The sequence below is a fragment of the Pongo abelii genome, chromosome 13, assembly GCF_028885655.2.
Source record: "Pongo abelii isolate AG06213 chromosome 13, NHGRI_mPonAbe1-v2.0_pri, whole genome shotgun sequence".
In the NCBI taxonomy this organism is placed as follows: Eukaryota; Metazoa; Chordata; class Mammalia; order Primates; family Hominidae; genus Pongo; species Pongo abelii.
The window spans coordinates 124,269,130-124,291,602 of record NC_071998.2 but is presented as its reverse complement, the minus strand read 5'-3'; the positions used below and the strand labels follow the sequence as shown (position 1 = coordinate 124,291,602).

Genomic DNA, 22,473 nt, shown 5'->3' with positions numbered 1-22,473 from the left:
CCCCCCTATAAAAACCCTCCTTGCTTTTTTTTCTTGTCCAACTCGCATCGTCAGTTGTGAGTGGAAGAGCCTCTTCCTTCCGGCGGGGCTGCCGAGCGCGGCCGTCTGTCCTTCCTTTCGAGAAGGAGGGGAGGTCCGGTGGTTGGGGGGAGGGACTCTTTTTCGTGGCGGAGGCCGCCGTCGGCCTTGGCCCTTTCACGACGGGGGAGGTGCTGTACGTCCAAGATGGCGGCGCCCTGTAGGCTGGAGGGACTGTGAGGTAAACAGCTGAGGGGGAGGAGACGGTAGGTGAGTATGGGGGTGTCTCCCCCTCCTTTTTATGGGGGCTTCCTGGGGCAGCCCCGGCACCATGACTCCAGTCGGGGAGGCTCGGAAGGGCTGGAGCAAGAGGTTCACTTGCTTGGTAGGGATCCCGGGGAAGGGGGGTTCGGAGAGCTCTCCCCTACCTCTTATTACACGCTATCTCCGGCTGGCCCGGCCGGGACTGGCGGGTCCCTGGGGAGGAGAGGCGAGCCGGACCGAGCACTTCGCCCCTCCTTGGCCCCCGAGGGGACGGCTGCACCCCGGGCCTCGGTCCCTCGGGCAGGGGTGAGGAGGGCCCCTTCGTCAGCCCCTCACTTGGTGGGGTGACAGGTTCACGCTAGGTGCAGAGGGCGGGGTAGAGACGCTTGGCGGGAGGGGAAGGGTCGCGAGGGTGGGGCTAGTCCCAGATCTTAAAGAGAGGGGTCGGGGTAGAGGGGCGTGGAGAATGAATGGAGGTTGCCTGTGGGGATCAAGGACTCGCCTGGACTCGGTGTCTCCGCTGAAATTTGCATGACTCGCTCTGGGTGTACTTGTGGGTGTTTAATTGATGGTGAAAGACAGTTACCTTAAAGTCGGCAAAGGTGATTCCTAAGAGACAGCTATTTGCAGAGCCCCTCCTAGGCGTTCATTCATTCATTTGAGGAACTGGAGGATGAAGAGCCTGCAGTCGGAGGGACCTTGTAGAATTAAAGCTCTTTCTTTGTGTTTCCTGTTGGAGTTTTGCTTTGTGTGTTTTGGATGTGTGGTGGGGACTTGGGAGGGGACGCGGTCCAACAGCTAACGTTAATGGAGTGCTCTCTGTGTGCCAGGCACTGTGGAAGTGCTTGGCAGTCATTATCTCCTTTGGTCCTCACGACAAAGAGAAGAGGCAGCCACTGTTAACACCTCCAATCTTCTCAAATGAAGAAACTGAGGCCCGGAGAGAACAGGGTACTTTGCCTAAGATCACACCCCAATTGTATCTGAGCCAGGACTGGAACTGCTGGGATCTGACTGACTCCAAAGATATGACTCTTAAATTTATCTGTTATTTGATCAAAGCTGGCCTGTAAGTGATTAAAATTTATCATTTAGCCAAGGTTAATGCACGTGTGTCTGTTTAATGTTGAAGTGGGGGGATGCACTTGGCTTATCCGCCTTAGCTTTTGTTTGGGATGGCAGTGTTGTGCATGTAAACTTGTTAGTCTAAATTAGGCTAAAAAGTATTTGATAGTTTAATAAAACTGATGAGTTTACTGCAGAAAGAAGTCCTGATAAAATCCTTGCTGGCTTTTTTTTCTAATAGAAAGCATACAAATAGCACTTCACGTTGCATAGAGTAAGCTATAAAAGTGCTAAAATAGAATGATACTCTTCTGAGATACTTTGATTTGTAATTTTGGGATCAACTTGGAGTCATCTGAATTCAAACAGGCTGGCAAAGTGGAGCTGTAAATTTCAGGAAGCATTATAAAACCTAATCTTTGGGGAGCCTTTGATTTACCGAGCAACCACCTGTGATTCTTAAATTGAGCATTCCTGAGTAAACCTGGAATATGCAAATGTGAAAACTGATTTAGGGTTGTGTAGGGAAATGCACCTTTAACAGTCATGCATCAGGCAAATGAGGCTCCTCAGAAACACTGAGACATTCTTTGCTATTGCCCTAGGGAGCTGCAGAATCTTCCTCTAACCACCTGGTGTAAACTTAAGGAGTATTTATAGAAGACGTAAACGGAAAATATCCTCTTACTAAAGTTAATATCTTATCCAAAACACTCTTACATCACGTGCCTAGAAGGGCAGATGATGTAAACTTTCTCTGCTGCATGCATTTCCTGGTGTCATAAACACTTGGTATGTTCCTTAATTCCTGGTTAGAAAGCAGGTGGCTACCAGCCTTCTTTTTTCCATAAAATTAGAGTGCTTCAGGTCCTGTGACTCAGTTGTCCTCTTCCTCACTGGGTTAAGAGTAAAAACTGATACTGCTACTGTTGTGGTGTAGTATGGTGCCTTCTATGCATGCCTGGTTTCATGGGTGAGGTGAAACTTAACAGTTTTACTAGGGCAAATCTAATATAGACCTCTATATGTAATGTTTGCAGAATAATGAACTTGCTGGAAACAAGAGATCTGAAACCCTAGTGCTCATGAGAACCTTGATGTACAGATATTTGGCACTATACTAGGTAGACCTACATATTCGGACACCTTGTGTATATATTTTGGAAGAAGACTGATTCTTATGTGCACCAGAGGTTGAGGACCACTGGCTTCAAGTATCAATCTGGCTATTTTCATTTATTATTTGTCGCAGAGGTATTTCTTAAAATAGCTTGTAGCCTTTTATTTGTGTAGTGTTGGGTGAATTTTGGGCTTTGAATTAGAGCTGACTTGTTCTTATAGCTCTGTCTTCATTTGAAGTTTGTTAGGCTGCAGGTATGTTTATTTCTGGGTTCCAGGGCCATAGTGAACTAAAATTAGCTTTTCCTGGAATTAATTGGATATTCTTGAATGCTGATGAGCCAAATACAGCAATATCTCAACCATTTCAGGCTTTTCTAAAGAGTCAGATAGCTTTTGACCTTCAGTGGGTCACTAAAGTTCTGTGAGCCTCAGTGTCTTCATCTGTGAAGTAAAAGTTGGAATGTAATTTAATGAGTATTTCTAGGCCTACATTTCTGTGATTTAAAGTCCTTTGGGGTGTCATTTAAACATTCTGACTAAATCGATTGAGTCAACATGTTAATGGTTTTATAAAAACCAAGCAAATTGGTGACTTTGAGCCTACCTTGTTGGATGAAGATCTGTTTATCATTTATCCTTTCCTTTACATCAATACTTTTTAAAAAGGTAATTCCCTATAAGTTTCCCATATTATAAATCTCTGAAAGGTTAGTCTGCATTGGTTTTGTCCTTTAAGTAGCTGAAGGCATGAAAGAAAAGTGTACTTAATAGCATTAAAATCTGTGGCTGTTTGCTTGAAATGTGTATATGTAGTATACACTCAAACACTGTTTTTTTTAACCTCAGATCATGAATTGGTAACTAATATAATTTGGGTAGCATGAAATACTCATTCTCCATTTAAATTCATCTGAAAGAGGTAAACTGTCAGCAGTTTGAGATTATTCTTTTCTCTGGTTTACTTTTTAAGCCTGTAGTTGCTAGAAATTATGTCTGTTTTCATGGGAGAGAATAAAAATGCAAATTTTACATACTGTGTATAAAATACACTGTCTCAGGACCTTGTCAGTTTCTTCTTGTCCTTTCTTTCATTCAGTGCTAACTTTTATTATGAACAGGGAATCAGCAAAAGATAACAATACTTTTTATGGTTGATTGAATTCAGATTTACATCTAATAAGTAAAATGTCTTAAAAACCATGCTTTAGTCCAAAATAAAGCATAGTAGTTACTGCCCTACAACTCACAGGTCACTCTCTTAAGTAAATATAATGGCAGTAGAGGCCCAGAAGTGTTGGAGTAACAAAGGACAGTTTTGCCCTTCTGTTGGTGATGTGATGGAAGACACAGAGGGGAGCTGTAGGAAGAACAGAGGCAGTGACCTTAATGTCTGCAATCATTAAGACTCTGCTACTTTGAGTAGTTCACAGAGTGTAGTAACAAACTTGAACTGTATCCATTTTAAGTTATACAATGGTTTTATCAATGTTTCAAATACCAATTGTTAAATGGATAGACTGCTAAGCATTATGTACCCAGCAATCCATTTTTGTGAAGTAGTAATATTGTTATAATAAAGTTTATATTTTTTGAGTACTCGTGTGCCAAACACTGTGGTATTTTACATGTCTGATACCCCATTAACTTCTTACAGCCTTAAGAGGCAGAATAGGAAGAGGAAACAGGCTTAGAGTAAGTTGCCTAAAGTCACTTATTCAGTGGCTGAGCTGGGATATGAACCTTTTTGGTTGACTCCACAGCCCAAACATTTAGTCTTCCACTGTGATAGACTGCTTCATCTGCTGACCTCATAAATTAACTCACTGGTCAGGTCAGTGGTTCTTAACTTTGGTGGTGGTAGGAAGGTGTGTGGACTCAGTTGCCCTCTGAAAATCTGTGGGAAGCTATGGACCAAATTTCTCTTCTACCCTTTATGTCCCATCATCACCAAAAAAATTCATACAGACATGGGATTTTGGATATGGCTTCAGGTACTTTGTGGACCCAGCTTGAAACCCAGCTGATCATTTTAGATAGATTACTGCTCTAAAAATGGACTTAGGCTTTATTAAAAACATTTTTTTTTTTTTAACTGGTAGTCAGGAAAGGCCCAAGTCAGAAGGTGGTGTTATGTACTGTCTGGGTTATAAATTACTTTGTTAAATTTCTGTAGTGTACGCAGGTATGTAACCTGCTAAGTGCTTGTCAGGCTTGGCATTTGGTCTGTGCTGGTACCTTTAGCACCTGGCAGAATTCCACTGGGCCTTTTTCCCAAGGTTTATGCACTATATATATTTTTTTCCTTTTGAACCTCAAAGGAGGTATATTAATGAATGAATGTTTTTTACCTTCATCCTTCTTTTTCCTAGACCAGTGGTTCTGAACCTTTAGTGGACATCAGAATTACCTAGAAGACCCCACCCCCAAAGTATCTAATTCAGAGATCTGGGGAAAGGCCTGAGAATTTACATTTCTAACAAATACCCAGGCTCCTGCTCGTGGTGCCAGGACCACATTTTGAGAACCACTGCCCTAGACTATCAAACTATACCCTTCTTCCCTAGAATACTTCTATTTTGGTCCTATAAACCTGAAACCTAAAGATATCTCACAGTTTGCTTATATTTCTCTTAGGAGAAGCTCTGCATAGTGTCTTTTTGAAATATACATGGTATCTGTTTGGCCTGTATTATCTTAGTAAATAATGTTGTTCATGTTAATAGAAAGTCAAAACATAAGCATTATTTATTGAAGAGATACGCCTTACCAAAATCAAGCTCTGGCCTTACACTCAAGTTACTAGAAGGTTCTTCACCTTTCGGATAGGCTATAAGCTTTAGCAAACCATCCATCAAGGCCCCTAATGGCAGAAATTCTGAATGGAGAATCTGGCAAGTTGGAGCTCTCCTGCCCCAGTTTGTCCTTGAGGGGGACTCCAACTACTAAGACCTTTTCAATCACACGTGACTATACATGTTGGCAGGTTTTACCATCAGCTGTTTTACTCTCACATAGTAAGTAGTTATTTCCTACCCTTTTTTCCTTCCTTCTAGGCACTGATAGGAAGAGAGAATGGGAGCAAGTATCTTACCCTTTTTAGATGCATTTGTGCTGAAGGCATCTTGGTTCACTTGATAGAATATTACCCTAAGAAGTCACCTGAGAGTTCCTGAGCCAGAGCAGAACATTAACCTAACAGTGCAACATTTCTGCTCTATCTAACTGTACCTGATAATAAAATAGTCTATCCATGCCTGGACCTGTGTCTGAATTGTCCTTGAATTTTTATGGATAAAAAATTGAATATAGAAAACAAGTTATAGTGAAGAGACATCTGCCTTCATTTACACATGCAGTACATTTTTACATCATAGACAAATGTGTACAAAATTATCTTAGGCAAATTGATATGCGGTCACCTATTTTATGTTACATACAGTCCTGAGGAGTCGTAGAGGGTAGTGTCTAGGCCACATATCACAGCACTTGTTTTTGAAAAATTCGAATATTCACCTGTAATTTCAGATAAATCCGTTCTAAAGACATCTTGGGTATCTGCCACTAGTATTTTCAGAAGGTATGTATGTACTCTTGGCTCTCTCACAGCTCATAATGCATCTTGGCTAGGGCAGAGATAATGTGAAAAAAAAGGCATACGGGTCCTGCTAATGACAGCTGTCCATGGCTGTTAGGCTAGAGTTCATGTGTAATCCTAGGCATATAAGCCATCTGTCTGTAAACACCTAAAGAATGATATTAGTTAAGATGAACAGTGAAAACAGATTGACCTATGTGCCTTCTGTTTCATCTCAAAATACTTAAACACAGAGCCCGTATCTTCTTCCTCAAACCTACATTTTATTCAGAAAGATTGCTTATAGAAGTGAAGTTATAATGATGAACATAAGTGAGAACACAACTTTTGGGTCAAATATGAAAGGGAAAAAAGTCTAGATCTGGAGGCAGGTTTCTTTTTAAATTTGGCTTTCGAAGATAAGGACGTGGATTGACACTGGTGTTCTGCTCTGCCAGGTGTTTCCATCTGCATTCCTCCCTTCCCCTCAGGAGGTTCACAGATCACATCTGACTTTACTGACCAGAGTGATTATGCCTTGTAGTACCCCCATAGGGCAGGATTGAAATACAAATGAATAAGTCAATAAACACTTAAAAATATAAATAAAAGTAGAATAGTAGGTAGCCTTTGACATACCAACATAAAATTGCTACCAATTTAGTACCATTATCATTTTTAGTGCAGTAATAAAGAAGTTAAAAGTCTTAACATTGAGCATTGGACAAAAACACTCTGCTTGGCAGGGGCTGGGGGCTCACGCCTGTAACCTCAGCACTATGGGAGGCCAAGGTGGGTGGATCACTTGAGTCCAGGAGTTCTAGACCAGTCTGGGCGACTTAGGGAGACCCGGTCTCTACAAAAAAATACAAAAATTAGCTGGGCATGGTGGTGCGTGCCTGTATTCCCAGCTACTTGGGAGGTTGAGGTGGGATGATTGCTTGAGCCTGGGAGGCGAAGGTCGCAGTGAACCGTGAGTCATGATTAGGCCACTGAACTCCAGCCTGAGCGACAGAGCAGGGCACTATCTCAAAAAAACAAAACAAAAAAACCAACCACCAACAACAAAACCACTCTGCTTTCCTAGAATAGGGCCTTTATGTAGGACGGGTTGTGGCTGGGCAGTCTACAGGATCTCATCTGGTGTAGATCCTAATTTTACCCTTGCCTTAGATATTTCTTTTCAGGTAAAATGTCCAACCCGGATTAGTCGCAAGAGGAAGTCTATATGACTCACTGGACTAACTGCTCATTTTAAGATTCTGATTTTAAGATTAGAGGCTCTTGCACTTTATTTATTTATCTATTTATTTTGAGACGGAGTTTTGCTCTTGTTGCCCAGGCTGGAGTGCAGTGGCACGATCTCGACTCATTGCACCCTCCACCTCCTGGGTTCAAGCAATTCTTCTGCCTTAGCCTCCCGAGTAGCTGGGATTACAGGCATGTGCCACCACGCCCGGCTAGTTTTGTATTTTCAGTAGAGACGGGGTTTCTCCATGTTGGTTAGGTTGGTCTCAAACTCCCGACCCCAGGTGATCCGCCCACCTTGGCCTCCCAAAGTGCTGGGATTACAGGCGTGAGCCACCACACCTGGCCTGGGCTCCTGCACTTTAATTCAAACCCTGTGACTTGCAGTGAGTGTGGCCAGGCAAGCACTCCCTGTCAGAATGGTATGATCCGTCTTTTCTGGAGGGCCAGCCTGCCTGCAGCACTGTTCACAGGCTTGCAGGTGCCACTGAAGAGACCAGTGGAGTTTAATGTCTGGAATGTGTTCCACGTGGAAATATAATTACCCTGTCATCTGGAAAAAGCGATTTTAATTGTTAGAGAGTTCCTCAGTCCACTAGTTTGACTTTGGCCATGGTTGTACATTTAAGAACTTGGTTCAAGTTTTTTTCCATGTTTAGGGTAATTAGGTGTCCATAGTATATGAGGCTCAGCTTTCATACTCTATTCAACTCTGGAATGGCTGCCAAAGAAGCTGATTAAATCTTACCTGATCTGAGCAGGGTGTGTTTGCCTCTTGTGTGCCAGGTGCCAGGATAGGCCCTAGGTGTCCCAGATGGTTCCTGTCCTCATGGAGTTTACAATCTAGTGATCAGATTGTACCTAAATATAGTTTGAAGAACCCATATTTTAAAAGCAAATGAAAATGTATTTATATATACTCATTTAACATGGATATTTAATACACGTTAATTTGGACAGAAAGTAGGGTAAAAGGGGGAAGAAAATAGAAAAATGATAGCTGTTCACAAATATTTTATGTCTCTTTTGTAGTAGACTTAAGTCATGCTGCCTGAAGGCAGAATTAGGCTTTGCAGGTTTATTTAAGAAATACTGGCCAGGTGCAGTGGCTCATGTCTGTAGTACTAGCACCTTGGGAGGCCTTGGTGGGAGGATTGCGTGAGGCTAGGAGTTTGGGAACAGCCTGGGCAACATAGTGAGATCCCATCTTTAAAACTGAAAAAAAACAATTAGTTGGGCCTGGTGGTGTGTGTCTGTATTCCTAGCTACTCGGGAGGCTGAGGTGGGAGGATCACTTGAGCCTAGGAGTTTGAGGTTGCAGTGAGCTATGATGGCTCCACTGTACTCTAGCCTAAGAGTGAGACCCTGTCTCTAAAAAAGAAAGAGAGAAAGAGAGAGAGAAAGAAAAGAAAGAAAGAAAAAGAAAATAAAAGAAAGATTTTAACTTCTAGTCATTCAATCAAGAAGTGCCAGACACCATGGTAGCTGCTTGAAATACGGTACTAAGTAAGCTGCAGTCTCTCCCTGGATATAACGTCTAGTGAAGGAGACATGTTCAGTAATTAATCAAGCTTATTTAATTGGGTTGTGGTAAGTGACACAAGAAATATAGGCTGCAAGAGTATAACAGGGGACCTAACCTAGTCTGGAAGGTGGAAGTGGGAGGCAAGTAGAGGCCTAGGAGGGCTTCTCTGAGGAAGTGAGCATTTAAGCTGAGATTTTAAGGATGAAGAGTGAGTTTAGGAGGAGCCAAAGGTAGACTCTCTTAGGCTCAGGAATGGGGAGCATGTGGCTTGGCCAAGGAACTGAAAGGCCAGTGAGTCAAGGTGGTGGGGAGGGTTGGGGAGGGGTGAGGACTGTGGGGACTTTGGCAGGCGGTGAGGCCCTGCAGGCCCACTCAGTGCTTTGTGCCTCTCGCTGTCCTGGACCTGCCTCACATGGCTCCTCCAGTAACTTCGGTGTGCCCCGTGCTGTGCCGAGGGCAATAGGATGCATCATCTCGTGTAATCCCCACAAGCCTTGTGAGCTTGATGCCATCATTATTCTAACTTTACAGACGAGGTAACTTACAGTTAGACATTGGAGACTTAAGATAAATAGCTAAATGTTACACAGCTAGTAAGTTGCAGAGCTTGGATTTTAACCCGGAACTCTCTAATTCTAGGGCCTATCCTGCCCATTCATTTATACCTCTAACAGACATTAACAAAAGACAGAGATTACAAGTTCAGCACAATATAAAGAATTTTCCAGCAACCAGCTGTTCAGAAATGTAGACGGGGAGAGGCACGTGCTTCCAATGATTATGAGTGTTCATTCCAGTGGAAATGTAGTGGCCACCTGTCAGGGACAGAGGAGGAAGAAGTTTGTGCCAGATGAACCCCTAACTCGCTTCTGATTACATCTGGGATTTTGCTTCATTGTACATATGTTTTCTTCCTTCAGTGACCATGAAAGACACCAGGTTGACAGCACTGGAAACTGAAGTACCAGTTGTCCCTAGAACAGGTAAGCTATAACCAGGCCAGTGGTTAGAGGAAGATGGGAGGGAATTATCTTGCCCATGGTTGTGCATTCAGGGATTTAACATTTACAGTTTTAGCTACTTGCCAGGAACTGGACCATCTATGGCATGAAGTAATTAGTCACATTACTGATGATTATTAGTTGCTTATTCAGTGCCTGACACTGTGCAAAGTGCATTACATGCATTACTTTTCTTCTTCACAGCCACACTTTTGGTGTTTCACCATTTTACAGGTGAGGATTCGGGTTCGAAGATGTCATGTAATTTTCCTAAAGACGTATAGCTGGTACTTGGTGGACTCAATTCAGCTCTGTTCAGCAGCAAAGTTTGGTTGTGACCACTTCATTAAATTAAAGCCTGTGTGCTGGCACAAGTCATTTAACTAGTGCAGACATTCTTAACCCTGGCTGCACCTTAGAAATCTGCATAGATTTATAAAAACAAACCAAATGTGATGTCTGGATTCCACCCCTTAGTTAACCTGCTCCAGAGTTTCTGTAAGCTCTCCAGGTGATTCTATTGTACATCCTGGGCTGAGAACCCTTGAGCTGGTGAGTGACCATTTGCATCTTAACATGGCTATATCTGTTGCTTTAAATTAATTTTGGGGGATAAATTATATGCTATAGTAGTTTTTAGGAATTGGAGGATGCTGTCTCAGAATATATCCTTCATTAATGTTGAGGCACCGGCATTTCCATGGATGGAATTTCCTCTTAGTGACTTAACTGATCACTGAACTGTAATTTTGGTTTAGCAGTAATAGTGCCAAGCGCAACACAGTTGTGTATAGGAAGGGTGTAGGGAAGATGGGAGGTGCTTGGTCTGCTGTCTTTGTACATGGACAGCTCTGTGACTCATGCCAAGGCTCAGTGGTTGCTGTTTAGTGTATTCTGTCACTGTCTGCCTCACCTCTGTCATAGGAATTGTAAAATAAGGTAGGGATTTTTGTCTTACAGCTCTACACTGGTTCATAAGTAGGGTCTTGATACAAATTGTAGACTGTCAAAAGTTAAGTATTGTTCTCAAGTAGGGAAAGTTTTCTGAGTTTGATTTTTCATTTTCAGTGTTTTTGTGTGTACTTCACACTGTCCCTTTTTTAGAAGTCCACTGTATATGAATTTGAACCCAAAGTCAAATGGTTAAGTGTTCAAATCATTGAGGTCCCCAAGCTAAATATCACCATCACAAAATGTAAATTCTGGGATACAGAAGTAAATCTCAAATTTTATTAAACATTTTTCATGATAGTAATTGTATTGCATTTTAGAAGTCAGATTTTAGAAGTTCGAAATTTTAATATAGGAAAAATACTTTGTGGGCACTACTGGCTGCTAGGTTACTCCTGTGGTCACTATGTCACATGTGTAATATCTCAACTGGCACACAGCGTCATTGGTAACATTTTTGGACAAAGCAGAATTCAGGAAAGTTTCTGGTAGATGGTTTTCTGGAAGGAACTTTGTACCTGGGATTCATAGCTTGGCAAGCCTCAAAGATCCTTACTCTTCAATTACTAAAAATTGTTGGCCACCTTTAGCAATTATTCTTATTTTGAAACAAAAAACCCCAGCTTTTAATAGCATTTTTCTTTTTTCATGGGGTACTGTTGTTTATACTTTTGTCCTCATTATTAAGACATTTTTGACCAGGTGTGGTGGCTCACACCTGTAATCCCAGCACTTTGGGAGGCCAAGGTGGGAGGATCACCTGAGGTCAGGAGTTCGAGACCAGCCTGGCCAACATGGTAAAACCCCATCTCTATGAAAAATACAAAAATTAGCCAGCCATGGTGGTGCGCACCTATAATCTCAGCTACTCGGGAGGCTGAGGCAGGAGAATCGCTTGAACCCAGGAGATGGAGGTTGCAGTGGGCCAAGATTGTGCCATTGCACTCCAGCCTGAGTGACAGAGTGAGACTCTGTCTCAATTAAAAACAAACAAAAAAACACCAAAGCCAGACAGCCACCAGATTTTGGCTGAGTATATAGAGACTGAAACTGAACTTTGGCAGATCCCTGCTTTCCATGTTTTTTGAGATCATAAGTATTGTTGGATCAAATCTGGTTACTAGTTGTATAGTTTAAACTTAGTTCAAGGTTTCTCATGAATTACAAAGTATCTTTTATTGAAAAGTGATGACTAAGAACCTCCCTGCTGCTTTAGATTGGGTGGTCAGGGGGAGGCCCATCAGATACCTGCGAGACAGTCAGCTATGCAAGGATGTGGGAGAAGAGTGTTTCATGCATAGAGGGAACAGCAGGTGCAAAGGCCTTGAGCAAGAAAGAACCAGTATTCCTGTGTTTGGGAAGACTGGGACTAGAGCAGAGGAATGAAGAGGCAGAGAGGGGTTTGGAGGTTAATAACTGGCTGGATCTTATGAGGCCTTGTAGGCTACTCATGAGTTTCATAAGTTCCATAATGTTATTGGCTCTTATTAATTCCATGGGAAGCCATTGGATGATTTTAAACAGAGGAGTGAGATTCTGAAGTTTATATCTCAGTGCCTCTTGTGGTTATTTGGTGGCAAATGAATTTTGTAGGGTAGCATGAATACAAGCAAGGAGTGTAGTGAGGGGGGCTGCTGCTCCCTTGTCTCTGAGAGATGATGGGGGCTTCGACTGAGGTGATAGCAAAGGGTTTGCTGATGGATTAGATATGGTGGTGGGGGTGGTGAAAGAGTCAAGGAGTCACCTGGGTGTTTGCTTTAGACTGATGGTAGTGCCTTTTACTGAGATCCAGAAGATGGCAGAGTGATGGATTTTGGAGTGGAGATTGGCCTTGAAGGTCATGCCTTCTGAATATGACTAGCATCATCTACAGCACTGTACTGTGTACTGTATGTGGCCACTAAAGATAATATTAAACTAAATGGAATGTTGCTTTAGCATATAGGATACAGAAATTCATTCACCCAGTTGCTGTCTTTTAACTTCTCCTGTATGGCTATTTTCTATGGTGAGTTACTTCCAAAATGGAAAAGAGACTTATGGCTAGAGACTTTAGTGGCTAACACACTGATGCTTCATTGTGTCTGTGGTGCTAATCTTTAATTGACTTTTCTCAGCCAGTCTTCTATAGGCTGTAAAGTGTGTTTAACATGTGTACATTTCATCCACCACTACCACCACCCCTGACTGAGTCCCAGTTGGGCTGGTTTCTTCCCCTTTTTTGTGCACATATTGAACCATGTCTTTTTTTCTGCTATAAAACATATAATTCTTCATTGCACTGGCTAAATCTGTTTTACCTACTTAACACCTTGCACTTACTGCAGACCCTCAAATGTTTGAATGCGCTTAAAAAGGAGATATTCTAGTTGTGGGACTGATTCCAAAAGCTATGATTTAACTCTTAGGAGGGCTTTTTAGAATGTCAAAAATGCTTGAACTTGAGCCACTTATGCAAAGAATCTCACATAAAACCCAATGTTTATATTTTTCCTGGAGATTAAAAACTATGGTAAACAGTAGAATTTTGGAAGGCAGCTATGCTCACCACTATACCACCAACGCGGCCGACAGTAGGATTTTGGAACCAGAGAGAAAAACTTGTTGCCAAAATGTGTTTCTAATGTGTTTTAGAATAAAACCTTACTTTGCAAATGGAAAAACAAGCTAGGTAGCCCAAGCTGATTAGCCCACATTGTCGCCAAGTTGACTGGATGGGCGCCATCTTTGTTTAAAATTGAGCTCATGTCACTCCGGGCTCTGGGGCTGCCTGCATTTGGAGGACCAGATCTGACATTATCGTCTTCTGACTACACAGAAGGCAAACTCAGAGTCTCCCTAGACAGATAGTAGGTAAGTAACAATTTTATTGAAACAAAACCAAACTTAGGAACAAGATACTTTTAAATTTATGAACAACATTCTTTGTCACTAATTGAGAATCATTTGTGATTTACCTGAAGCAGAAATCAACGTGGGGGTTAGCTAGACAAGTGTGCCATTAAAAAGTCATCTTGAAAGTGGTGGCCCAAAGATTTTTACTGGTATTTTTTATGATAATATACAGGTACTATGCAGTGAGTGTTTATATGTACCTGATACCATACTAATCGCTTTTTGGTTTTGAACTTTTATGGTAGAATCTTACCAACGGTGGTCTCACATTTTGGAGCCCTTTGAAATTAACTTCCTATGTGATTTACTTGTAAGATTTTTATTTATAGATATGAGTCAGCAACTTCCTATATCATGGTATCAAAAAGGCATTTAGACATTTTAATTGATTTTTCTGATAAATGAACTTCTAACTTACTAAGAGCCAAAATCAGTGAATGTCACAAGATTGTAATTAAATAAGAATATAGATGATAGCAAGTTAATACCTGGCAGTTTTTGGGGTCATTGCTAATTTAAATTTGGCATTCTTGCAGAAGGAACTTATCTCTTTCTTTTCTTTCTTTTCTTTTTTTTGAGGCAGAGTCTTGCTTTGTTGCCCAGGCTGGAGTGCAGTGGCATGACCTTGACTCACTGCAACCTTCGTCTCCCAGGCTCAGGTGATTCTCCTGTCTCAGCCTCCTGAGTAGGTGGGACTACAGGCGCACGCCACCACACCAGCTAATTTTTGTATTTTTAGTAGAGATGGGGCTTCACCATGTTGGCCAGGTTGGTCTCGAACTCCTGACCTTAGGTGATCCGCCTGCCTTGGCCTCCCACTGTGCTGGGATTACAAGCGTGAGCCACCATGCCTGGCCTCAGCCACTACATCCGGCCTCAGCTTAACTCTTTAGTTGGATTTTTCTTTATCATAGTGTTTCTCAAAAATAATTTGTGTCTCACTTTAAGAATTACCTGGAGTGCTTATTAAAATATAGATTCCTGAGCCCAAAATACAGTTTTGGAAGGGGCCCAGGTATTGCATTTCTAGCAAATATCCCAGGTGGTTTCGATGCACATTGAAGCTTAAGAACTGCTACTTACATTTACTGAAAGAAAAGGAAGTTTTATCCTTTTTGGGCATGCGTATCCCCATGTGTAAAATAAGGATGGTACCTGCTCACATCATATCACATCACATCACAGAGTTGCTGTGATGATCAAAACCGCAGGTTAGCTTAGTGTGACACTTAAGGGCTTGGGGCTTTGGAGTCAGGCATATCTAGGTTCCAGTATCAGTTTTTCTCCTCTGGTTTTGCCTCTTGCTAGCTTTGTGACACAGAACAAATGGCTTGATCTCCATTCTGCTCCCTGTACAATGGGGACAAAAGTGCCAATTACATGGTGGTCATATTAGGAGTATATACAATGATGTTTGTAAAAGGTGTACAGTGCTTATGAATGATAACTGTTGTTACTTGTTTTAACAAATACAGCCTCAAAGTGGGGGAGAAATCATAAATGTGTATAGTTACACTTGGGGAATGAGCTGCTTTTTGTATATCAAGATAAAGCAGCTGCTCTACTACCATAGAGAGCTTGGGTTTTGAAGGGTGAGTTTTTGAAGGTTTGCCCTGATGATCCCATCTATGGATACCTCCCTATAGCCAATGGTATTTGGGTGTGCAATTAGATGTCTCAGATGAGAGGTATATGCTAAAACAGAGAAGTGATCCCCAGTTTATGCTAGATGTTGGACTTAACAGACTTGTGACCTAACCAGCTGTACTAACTCTTAGCCATTGATGAGACTGTCAAGAAGGAAATAGTATGTATTTAGTTCTTCTGCTGAAAAAAGACTGTCTGCTTTTTAGATCAATAATTTGAAATATAAATGTGGTCTTAGCCAAAACCCAAGGTAGAATCAGAAGTAGGAATAAAACTTAGATTTGATCCTATCATTAAGTTGCTGTGACTGGTATCAGTTTTTAAGGTTTCTTTCTGGTTGTTATATTTTGTAGAAACCCTCTTCATAAACTCACCAAAGAATTATTCATACACTTTATCTTCTTTTATCAGCTAAATGTACTCACTGTTTGAATCAGTGAATTCTGGCCAAACTTTCCATTACATTGAACACATGCATTGGTTTGTCTTGCAGGTATATTTTTTTACGGAGAAAAATGGGGCCATTTAGTGACTGTTCATCTTCCTTTTTCTCAGTTTGTTAGTGGCCCCAATGAAGAACCTTCAGAACCTGTAGCACACGTCCTTGAGCCGGCACAGCGCCTTCGAGTGAGAGAATGGCCCAACAAGCGAATGTCGGGGAGCTTCTTGCCATGCTGGACTCCCCCATGCTGGGTGTGCGGGACGACGTGACAGCTGTCTTTAAAGAGAACCTCAATTCTGGTTAGCAAAATAATATCCTTTTTAGCTTATCTGCTAGAAAGAAGAGATTGACTTAGAGCCACTAGAATCCTGCTGATACATTTTAGTTTTCATCTTCTGAAGAGTTTTTTAGACACCCAAAGAGAGTATCTATATGTGTTTTAAACTTTCAATTATGGAAATACTCAAGTATGCACACACATGAAGTAAGAATCATGCAGTGAACCCCATGAATCCAGTTTCAAATTCTTTCCTCCCTGACTCTCCCACCCTCCAAATATTTTAAAGCAAATTCCAGATGTCGCTTTAACTGTAAATCATATATGTGGTTTTTAATATGAAAAGTGCTTAACCTCTTTTTAATATGAGAAATACAAATTTAAATAGTACCCTTTTTTGCTTACCAGGTTGGCAAAATTAAATATTGAATATAGAAATGGGCACTGTTAGCAGGAATATAAATTGATGTTCAGCCTTTTGGAGTATCAGTCATCAATTTTAAAACACATACCATTTGGGCCATTTATAAGAATCTGTATCTTATTACAGCTTTGAGTGAAATATAGTGAAAAATTGGAAAAACCCAAGTATCCTTCAGTAGGTGAATGGTTAAATTAGTTATGTAGAGCCATGCAGTGGAACACTAGGAGGACGGAAAGAAATGAAATAGGCCATAGATGCTGACATGGGAAGGTGGTTATAACACACTGTTCAGTGGAAAAAACACACACATGCACAAACTGTGTCTGTGTCTGTGGACATGAGGGCTGTGTGCGTGTGGTTATACAAGTAGAAAAGGGTTTGAAGAGACACACTCTAAACTTAAGGGTGTTTATCTGTGAAGAGTGAGTTGGGAGGCAGGTGGTGAGGAGCACTTTCATTTTTATTTTATGTACTTTTACATAGCCTTAATGTTTAACAGTAGATATGGATTATTTTTTGTAATTAAAAAAGCAATAAAGGGCCAGGTGCGGCGGCTCATGCCTGTAATCCCGGCACTTGGGGAGGCCGAGGCGGGTGGATCACAAGGTCAGGAGATTGAGACCATGTTGGCCAATGTGGTGAAACCCCATCTCTAGTAAAAATGCAAAAATTAGCTGGGCGTGGTGGCAGGTGCCTGTAATCCCAGCTAGCTACTTGGGAGGCTGAGGCACAAGAATTGCTTGAAGCCAGGAGGCAGAGGTTGCAGTGAGCTGATATTGTGCCACTGCACTCCAGCCTGGCAACAGAGTGAGACTCCATCTCAAAAAAAAAAAAAGCAATAAAAATGACTTTGTATGTTTTTATGCATATTTAGGCAAATAAGCTTGGAATATCCTATTAAATTAAGAAGGCAGAAATGTAATGCTGCATAAAACTTAGAATAGCATATAAAGAAACATTTTCTGGATTTTGTGACAGGAAGCTGTGTAAGGTAAATTTAGGATGTTAAGGGGAATAAGTATCATCCATTGCCCTTTTCTTGATTTAGACCGTGGTCCTATGCTTGTAAACACCTTGGTGGATTATTACCTGGAAACCAACTCTCAGCCAGCATTGCACATCCTGACCACCTTGCAAGAGCCACATGACAAGGTAATGGCTGAAATATCATAGGCATTTCATATGTTCTTCATGAGTACAACAGCTTCTGTGCACGGCCACTGTGCAACTTGTCCTGAGCTTATTCTTTTGATTTCTGTGTGCCACTGATGACATTGTTCACAGTTTATATATAAAAATTACTTTGTAGGACCCATGATTCTTGAAAAGTTTACAAAATAAAACATATTTCAGAGACTGTTAAAGATCTTGTTTGGGCCGGGTGTGGTGGCTCACGCCTGTAATCCCCTTAGGAGGCCGAGGCGGGTGGATTGCCTGAGGTCACGAGTTTGAGACCAGCCTGGCCAACACAGTGAAACCCCGTCTCTACTAAAAAATAAAAAAAATTAGCTGGGCGTGGTGGTGGGCACCTATAATCTCAGCTACTCAGGAAGCTGAGGCAGGAGAATCGCTTGAACCTGGGAGGCGGAGGTTGCAGTGACCTGAGATTGCAACATTACACTCCAGGGCAACAAGAGCGAAACTCTGTCTCAAAAAAAAAAGATCTTGTTTAAAGAAATCTTACATTTCCAGTACTATAATTGTATAGTGATGATTTGGCCCATAGATACCCATCTTTCAACCCATACTTTGAATAGAATTTTTAGACTTTTATCAATATGGAAAAGCTTCAAGTACAAAGGACTAACATGGCAAATTAATGAGTCTTGTTTCCTAGCACCAGGCACTTGGAGGGCTCCTTCATGTTTTCCTTTTGTTTTTAGTAAGTAGCTAATAAAGCATTGTTATTGCAGACTTTGGTAAGTCTTAAGTGTATATATGAGAGCAACTTCCCCAGGATTTGAAGACCTTGTATTGCATGCCTTTTACAGTACATCTTGTTTTGTTTTGTTTTCTAAAGAGGTGGGGTCTCATTCTGTTCCCTAGACTGGAGCGTGGTGGCACAATCATAGCTCACTGTAACCTTGAACTCCTGGCCTCAAGCTGTCCTCCTGCCTCAGCCTCCCAAAGTGCAGGGATTGCAGGCATGAGCCACTGCGCCTGGCCCATCTTGTTTTTTTATTTACTCTGGTCTGAATTGTAACTTCTACTACCTAATTGATACTTGAGGCCAAACCATGTAGGTTGGGTTGCTCTAGCAATAACTGGCTGCTTCCAGCAGGATCCCCTCGTGGCTTCAATAACCTATCACAGTTTGGGACTATTGGTTATTGAGGGACTGTGAACAAGTCTCCCCCTTTTTGCATACTTGTATTGTAGGATCCTTTTTCATGAATTGCAAACTGGCTGCCTTTTATCAGGCCAAATGCAGCAGTGTTTTGTTTGCTAACGTGGTTTTTAAAATCTTGAATTTGATCTTTTATCTGCATGACCCTTGCTTTACATTAGAGACAAGACTTGAGAGATTGGAGCACATCATTGCTGTCTTTATTTGTGTTAACTTCATACATTCATGTGAGGATTTCCCTTGTTCTTTTACATTTTCAGCACCTCTTGGACAGGATTAACGAATATGTGGGCAAAGCTGCCACTCGTTTATCCATCCTCTCGTTACTGGGTCATGTCATAAGACTGCAGCCATCTTGGAAGCATAAACTCTCTCAAGCACCTCTTTTGCCTTCTTTACTAAAATGTCTCAAGGTAGGATGTTTGTAAGGATTTGAATGAAATGGATTTATGAGTATAGTTTCTGAAATTTTAAGTAACTTAAAGCAAGGAAGCTAGATTTTAACTTTTAGAGTTTAAAACCTTCTGGGCATTTGGCTTTTCTCAAATAGAACGTTGTCCAGAGTTGGTACTTGGTAAGTTCTCAAATATATCACTATGACTATTGAATACCTTGTCCACGCAAATATGGAAAAATTTCGATCAGATGGGTTCAATGTTACATTATCCCAAACCTCTTGATTTCATCATCATTTAGCCTTCTCTCATTTAAAAATATCCTGGATTATCTTTTGGGAATCCCTGTTTCTAAATTATCTTTTAGCTAATAGAAAAATGGCTTAAAGTTTCTGTTAACTATTTAGGAGTATGGTCTGGTTGCAGCTATAATTAAGACTTTGTTGATGTAAGTTCTACTAAGTTGCATTCTATTTTTTTTGCACTAAATTTAGTGCATTTTTCTATACAGGGAGTCAAAATCTAAATAGAACTTCATGGTTTTAGTTTTAACAGTGGCGTGCAGCCATACTCAGGGTTATTTGTTTAATGTGTTTTAGTTCCTGGACTTGTTTTCTATCTATAAAATAAGAAAATGTGGTTAATATTAACTGCCTATACCTCACAGAGACATGAAAATATCCAATAGTATTTGTTCCAGGATGGCAGTACCATTGGATTCATCTGATACAGCACCATGCAAATTGATTTTTGTGTCTGCCAAGAAGGGTAACTCTTTTATTATCCCTAGTGGTGGGTCCCAAGGAGTCACATCGGCAGGGTATTATAAAAACATGCATTTAATTCAGAAAAAATAGAACAGTTTTAACAACTTAATGTTTTTTAAGCAAATGGATTGATGAGAATGTAATCTAGTTAATGGATTGGTGAGAATATAATCTAAATGGATTGATGAGAATATAATCTAATTTTGAGGCACATCATTTAGTTCAGATTGCAAAACACTTATCTTTTCCAAAAGAATAAGTTTTGAATATTAATCATGGATAAGTCTTCAGTTAGACTGTTAGGATAAATGAAATCAGGGCTAGTTCTTTTTGCTGAGAATCATTATATAGTCTCATATATTCTCAATTCTCCTACCAATATGTTATTCTTACTGGGTATCTTCCATAGTGAAAGGCTTGATGCTTGATGTAAAAATCAAAATCTATTTAAAACTTTATTCCCAGACTCATAGATTCCTATTCTAATAGGAATAATGGACGTCTTAACCTACATAGTAGTCTTTTGATTAATATCTTGTTTCATAAATCTGAATTTCATCTACCTGGCGAACATTCATGATTTAATTATGGGTCAGGGGAGCTGCTGTAGCTAGCTAGTCAGAGTTGATTGAGTATCCATTGGGTGTTCGGTGTCTTCAGTTAGCCTGAAGTTATTTATTTGACTTAATATTTAAACTATAGGCGTGCTGAAAGGTTTCCATATATATATTTTTTAATTTACTGGTCTCTAAATACTGCTTTGAAGTGAGCCTTTAAGTTGACTTGTTAGTGCTATATGAATTTCTCCTTCAATTATACTTCTCTTTTAGTTCTTTAAAAAATAGTTAAGTTACTTGTCAATGTGTAGTGTTTTTTTTTTTAATCAACAAAAAGTAAATATCTTAGGATTTGGTTGAATGAATGAAAACAGAGCAGTGCTCCTGTGTTTTGTTGAAAAGCGGCTCCTTTTGTTTTCATCCAAGTGCTATCAACAGGGCACCCTAAGGCTTTAGGACTTAGGTGTCCCCAAGTCAAGTTTGAACTCATCTCCCGGATGCCTTTGCATAGGTGTGTTGTAAATGGTCCTCACTGACTCATTACAGTAGAGTTGGGGCTCAGTGTTCCTGTTGAGTCTGTTTGAATGTTATCCCCTCAGTAATCCTTAGGGATAGGGAAATGAGTATGTGAGTCAACTTGTGATTTGTGATTCTCTCAGTGTTTAGAGCCTCTTCATGTACTGTACAATGCCGATCCTGGTGCCAGTGCCTGACAGACGTTTCCTGTTTGACCTTTTCTCCTGCAGATGGACACTGATGTCGTTGTCCTCACAACAGGTGTCTTGGTGTTGATAACCATGCTACCAATGATTCCACAGTCTGGGAAACAGCATCTTCTTGATTTCTTTGACATTTTTGGCCGTCTATCATCATGGTGCCTGAAGAAACCAGGTACAGATCTCCTCATATACCTATTGGGCCCTGTGAGGTGAATGCTTTCATTATTGATTAATTGCTCATATGCCGTAAGGAATGGACATGTAGACTTTTATAGCTGAAATGAATGGTTTTCACCAGACAGATGAAGAAATACCTTGGGTGCATCCACTACAGGCACATAGAAGAAACATGACTGTTAAGATAACTTTTTTTATTTTGTTGGCTTAAAAGGATTGGTTGTCAGAGAAATTGAGCGGTAGGATGTAAAACTTTATGATTGTTGATAAACTGAAAAACAGCCTCCGTCTGTATTGCAGCAGTACAGGACTAAGCTTGTGGGACATTTCTGTCTTCCTTGGCTGCTCTGTTGTGACAGAACGCAAATGCCAGGTTCTGAGAACCCGCTCGTTGTACCTGTAGGAGTCAGAGGGAAATGCGGTGTGTCCTGATTAGCACTCCAGCTTCAAATGCAGTGGTTTTTGTTTTGTTTTTTTGTTTTTTTCCCCTATCGGCAGGTAGCAGAGCTCTATCAAAGGGATCAGAAGCTGTAAGCATGTGAAATTTGGCATCTTTGGGTTATTCCAGTGTGAGGTATTTCTTTCAAAAGGATGAAGTATGTCAGACCTGTGAGACAGAACACCATGGCTTCCTGTATAGGATTAAATTACAAGCATAGGCCCACGTGGTGCCTGCTTGTTTAGTAGGATCTTTGGGAAAAAGGAATGGTCCGTCCATTATTGTGGAGGACCTTTATGTATACTGTGGCCGTGGGTTTCCACAGGGTCTAGGTAAGGCTAAATTAAGATATTCAATTTCTTTCACTCTTAGTTCTTTAAGCTAATTTCTAGATGATAGTTTTTTTTCACTCTGTAGTTATGAATCTGCATAGCTAAGACTACATACTGATTTAAAAGAGTCTCACACATTCATTCTGTAAATATTGAGTGCTTGTTAAATATCAGGTCCAGTGCAAAGCACCGAGAGATGAGTAAGACAGTTTTTTTCTCAAGAAGCTCATAGTGAATTCAGCAATGGAAAAGTATAAATTTTACAGAGAGCTATCATCACAAAGTTA

General features: G+C 40.9%; 1 protein-coding gene across 9 annotated transcripts in view; it reads left to right on the top strand.

Moving 5' to 3' along the window:
- The first annotated feature begins 196 nt into the window (after positions 1-196).
- The window catches only part of TSC1 (TSC complex subunit 1), a 53,479-nt gene continuing 31,202 nt past the window's right edge, over positions 197-22,473 (top strand). For 2 of the 9 annotated variants that reach the window (XM_024251680.3, XM_024251678.3), the window contains exons 1-6: positions 198-288; positions 9,737-9,799; positions 15,866-16,051; positions 17,502-17,605; positions 19,061-19,213; positions 21,266-21,410. In XM_024251680.3, coding sequence (XP_024107448.1) covers positions 15,946-16,051; positions 17,502-17,605; positions 19,061-19,213; positions 21,266-21,410 — 508 coding nt within the window. In that variant the 5' untranslated portion in view covers positions 198-288; positions 9,737-9,799; positions 15,866-15,945. 9 annotated transcript variants of the gene reach the window in all.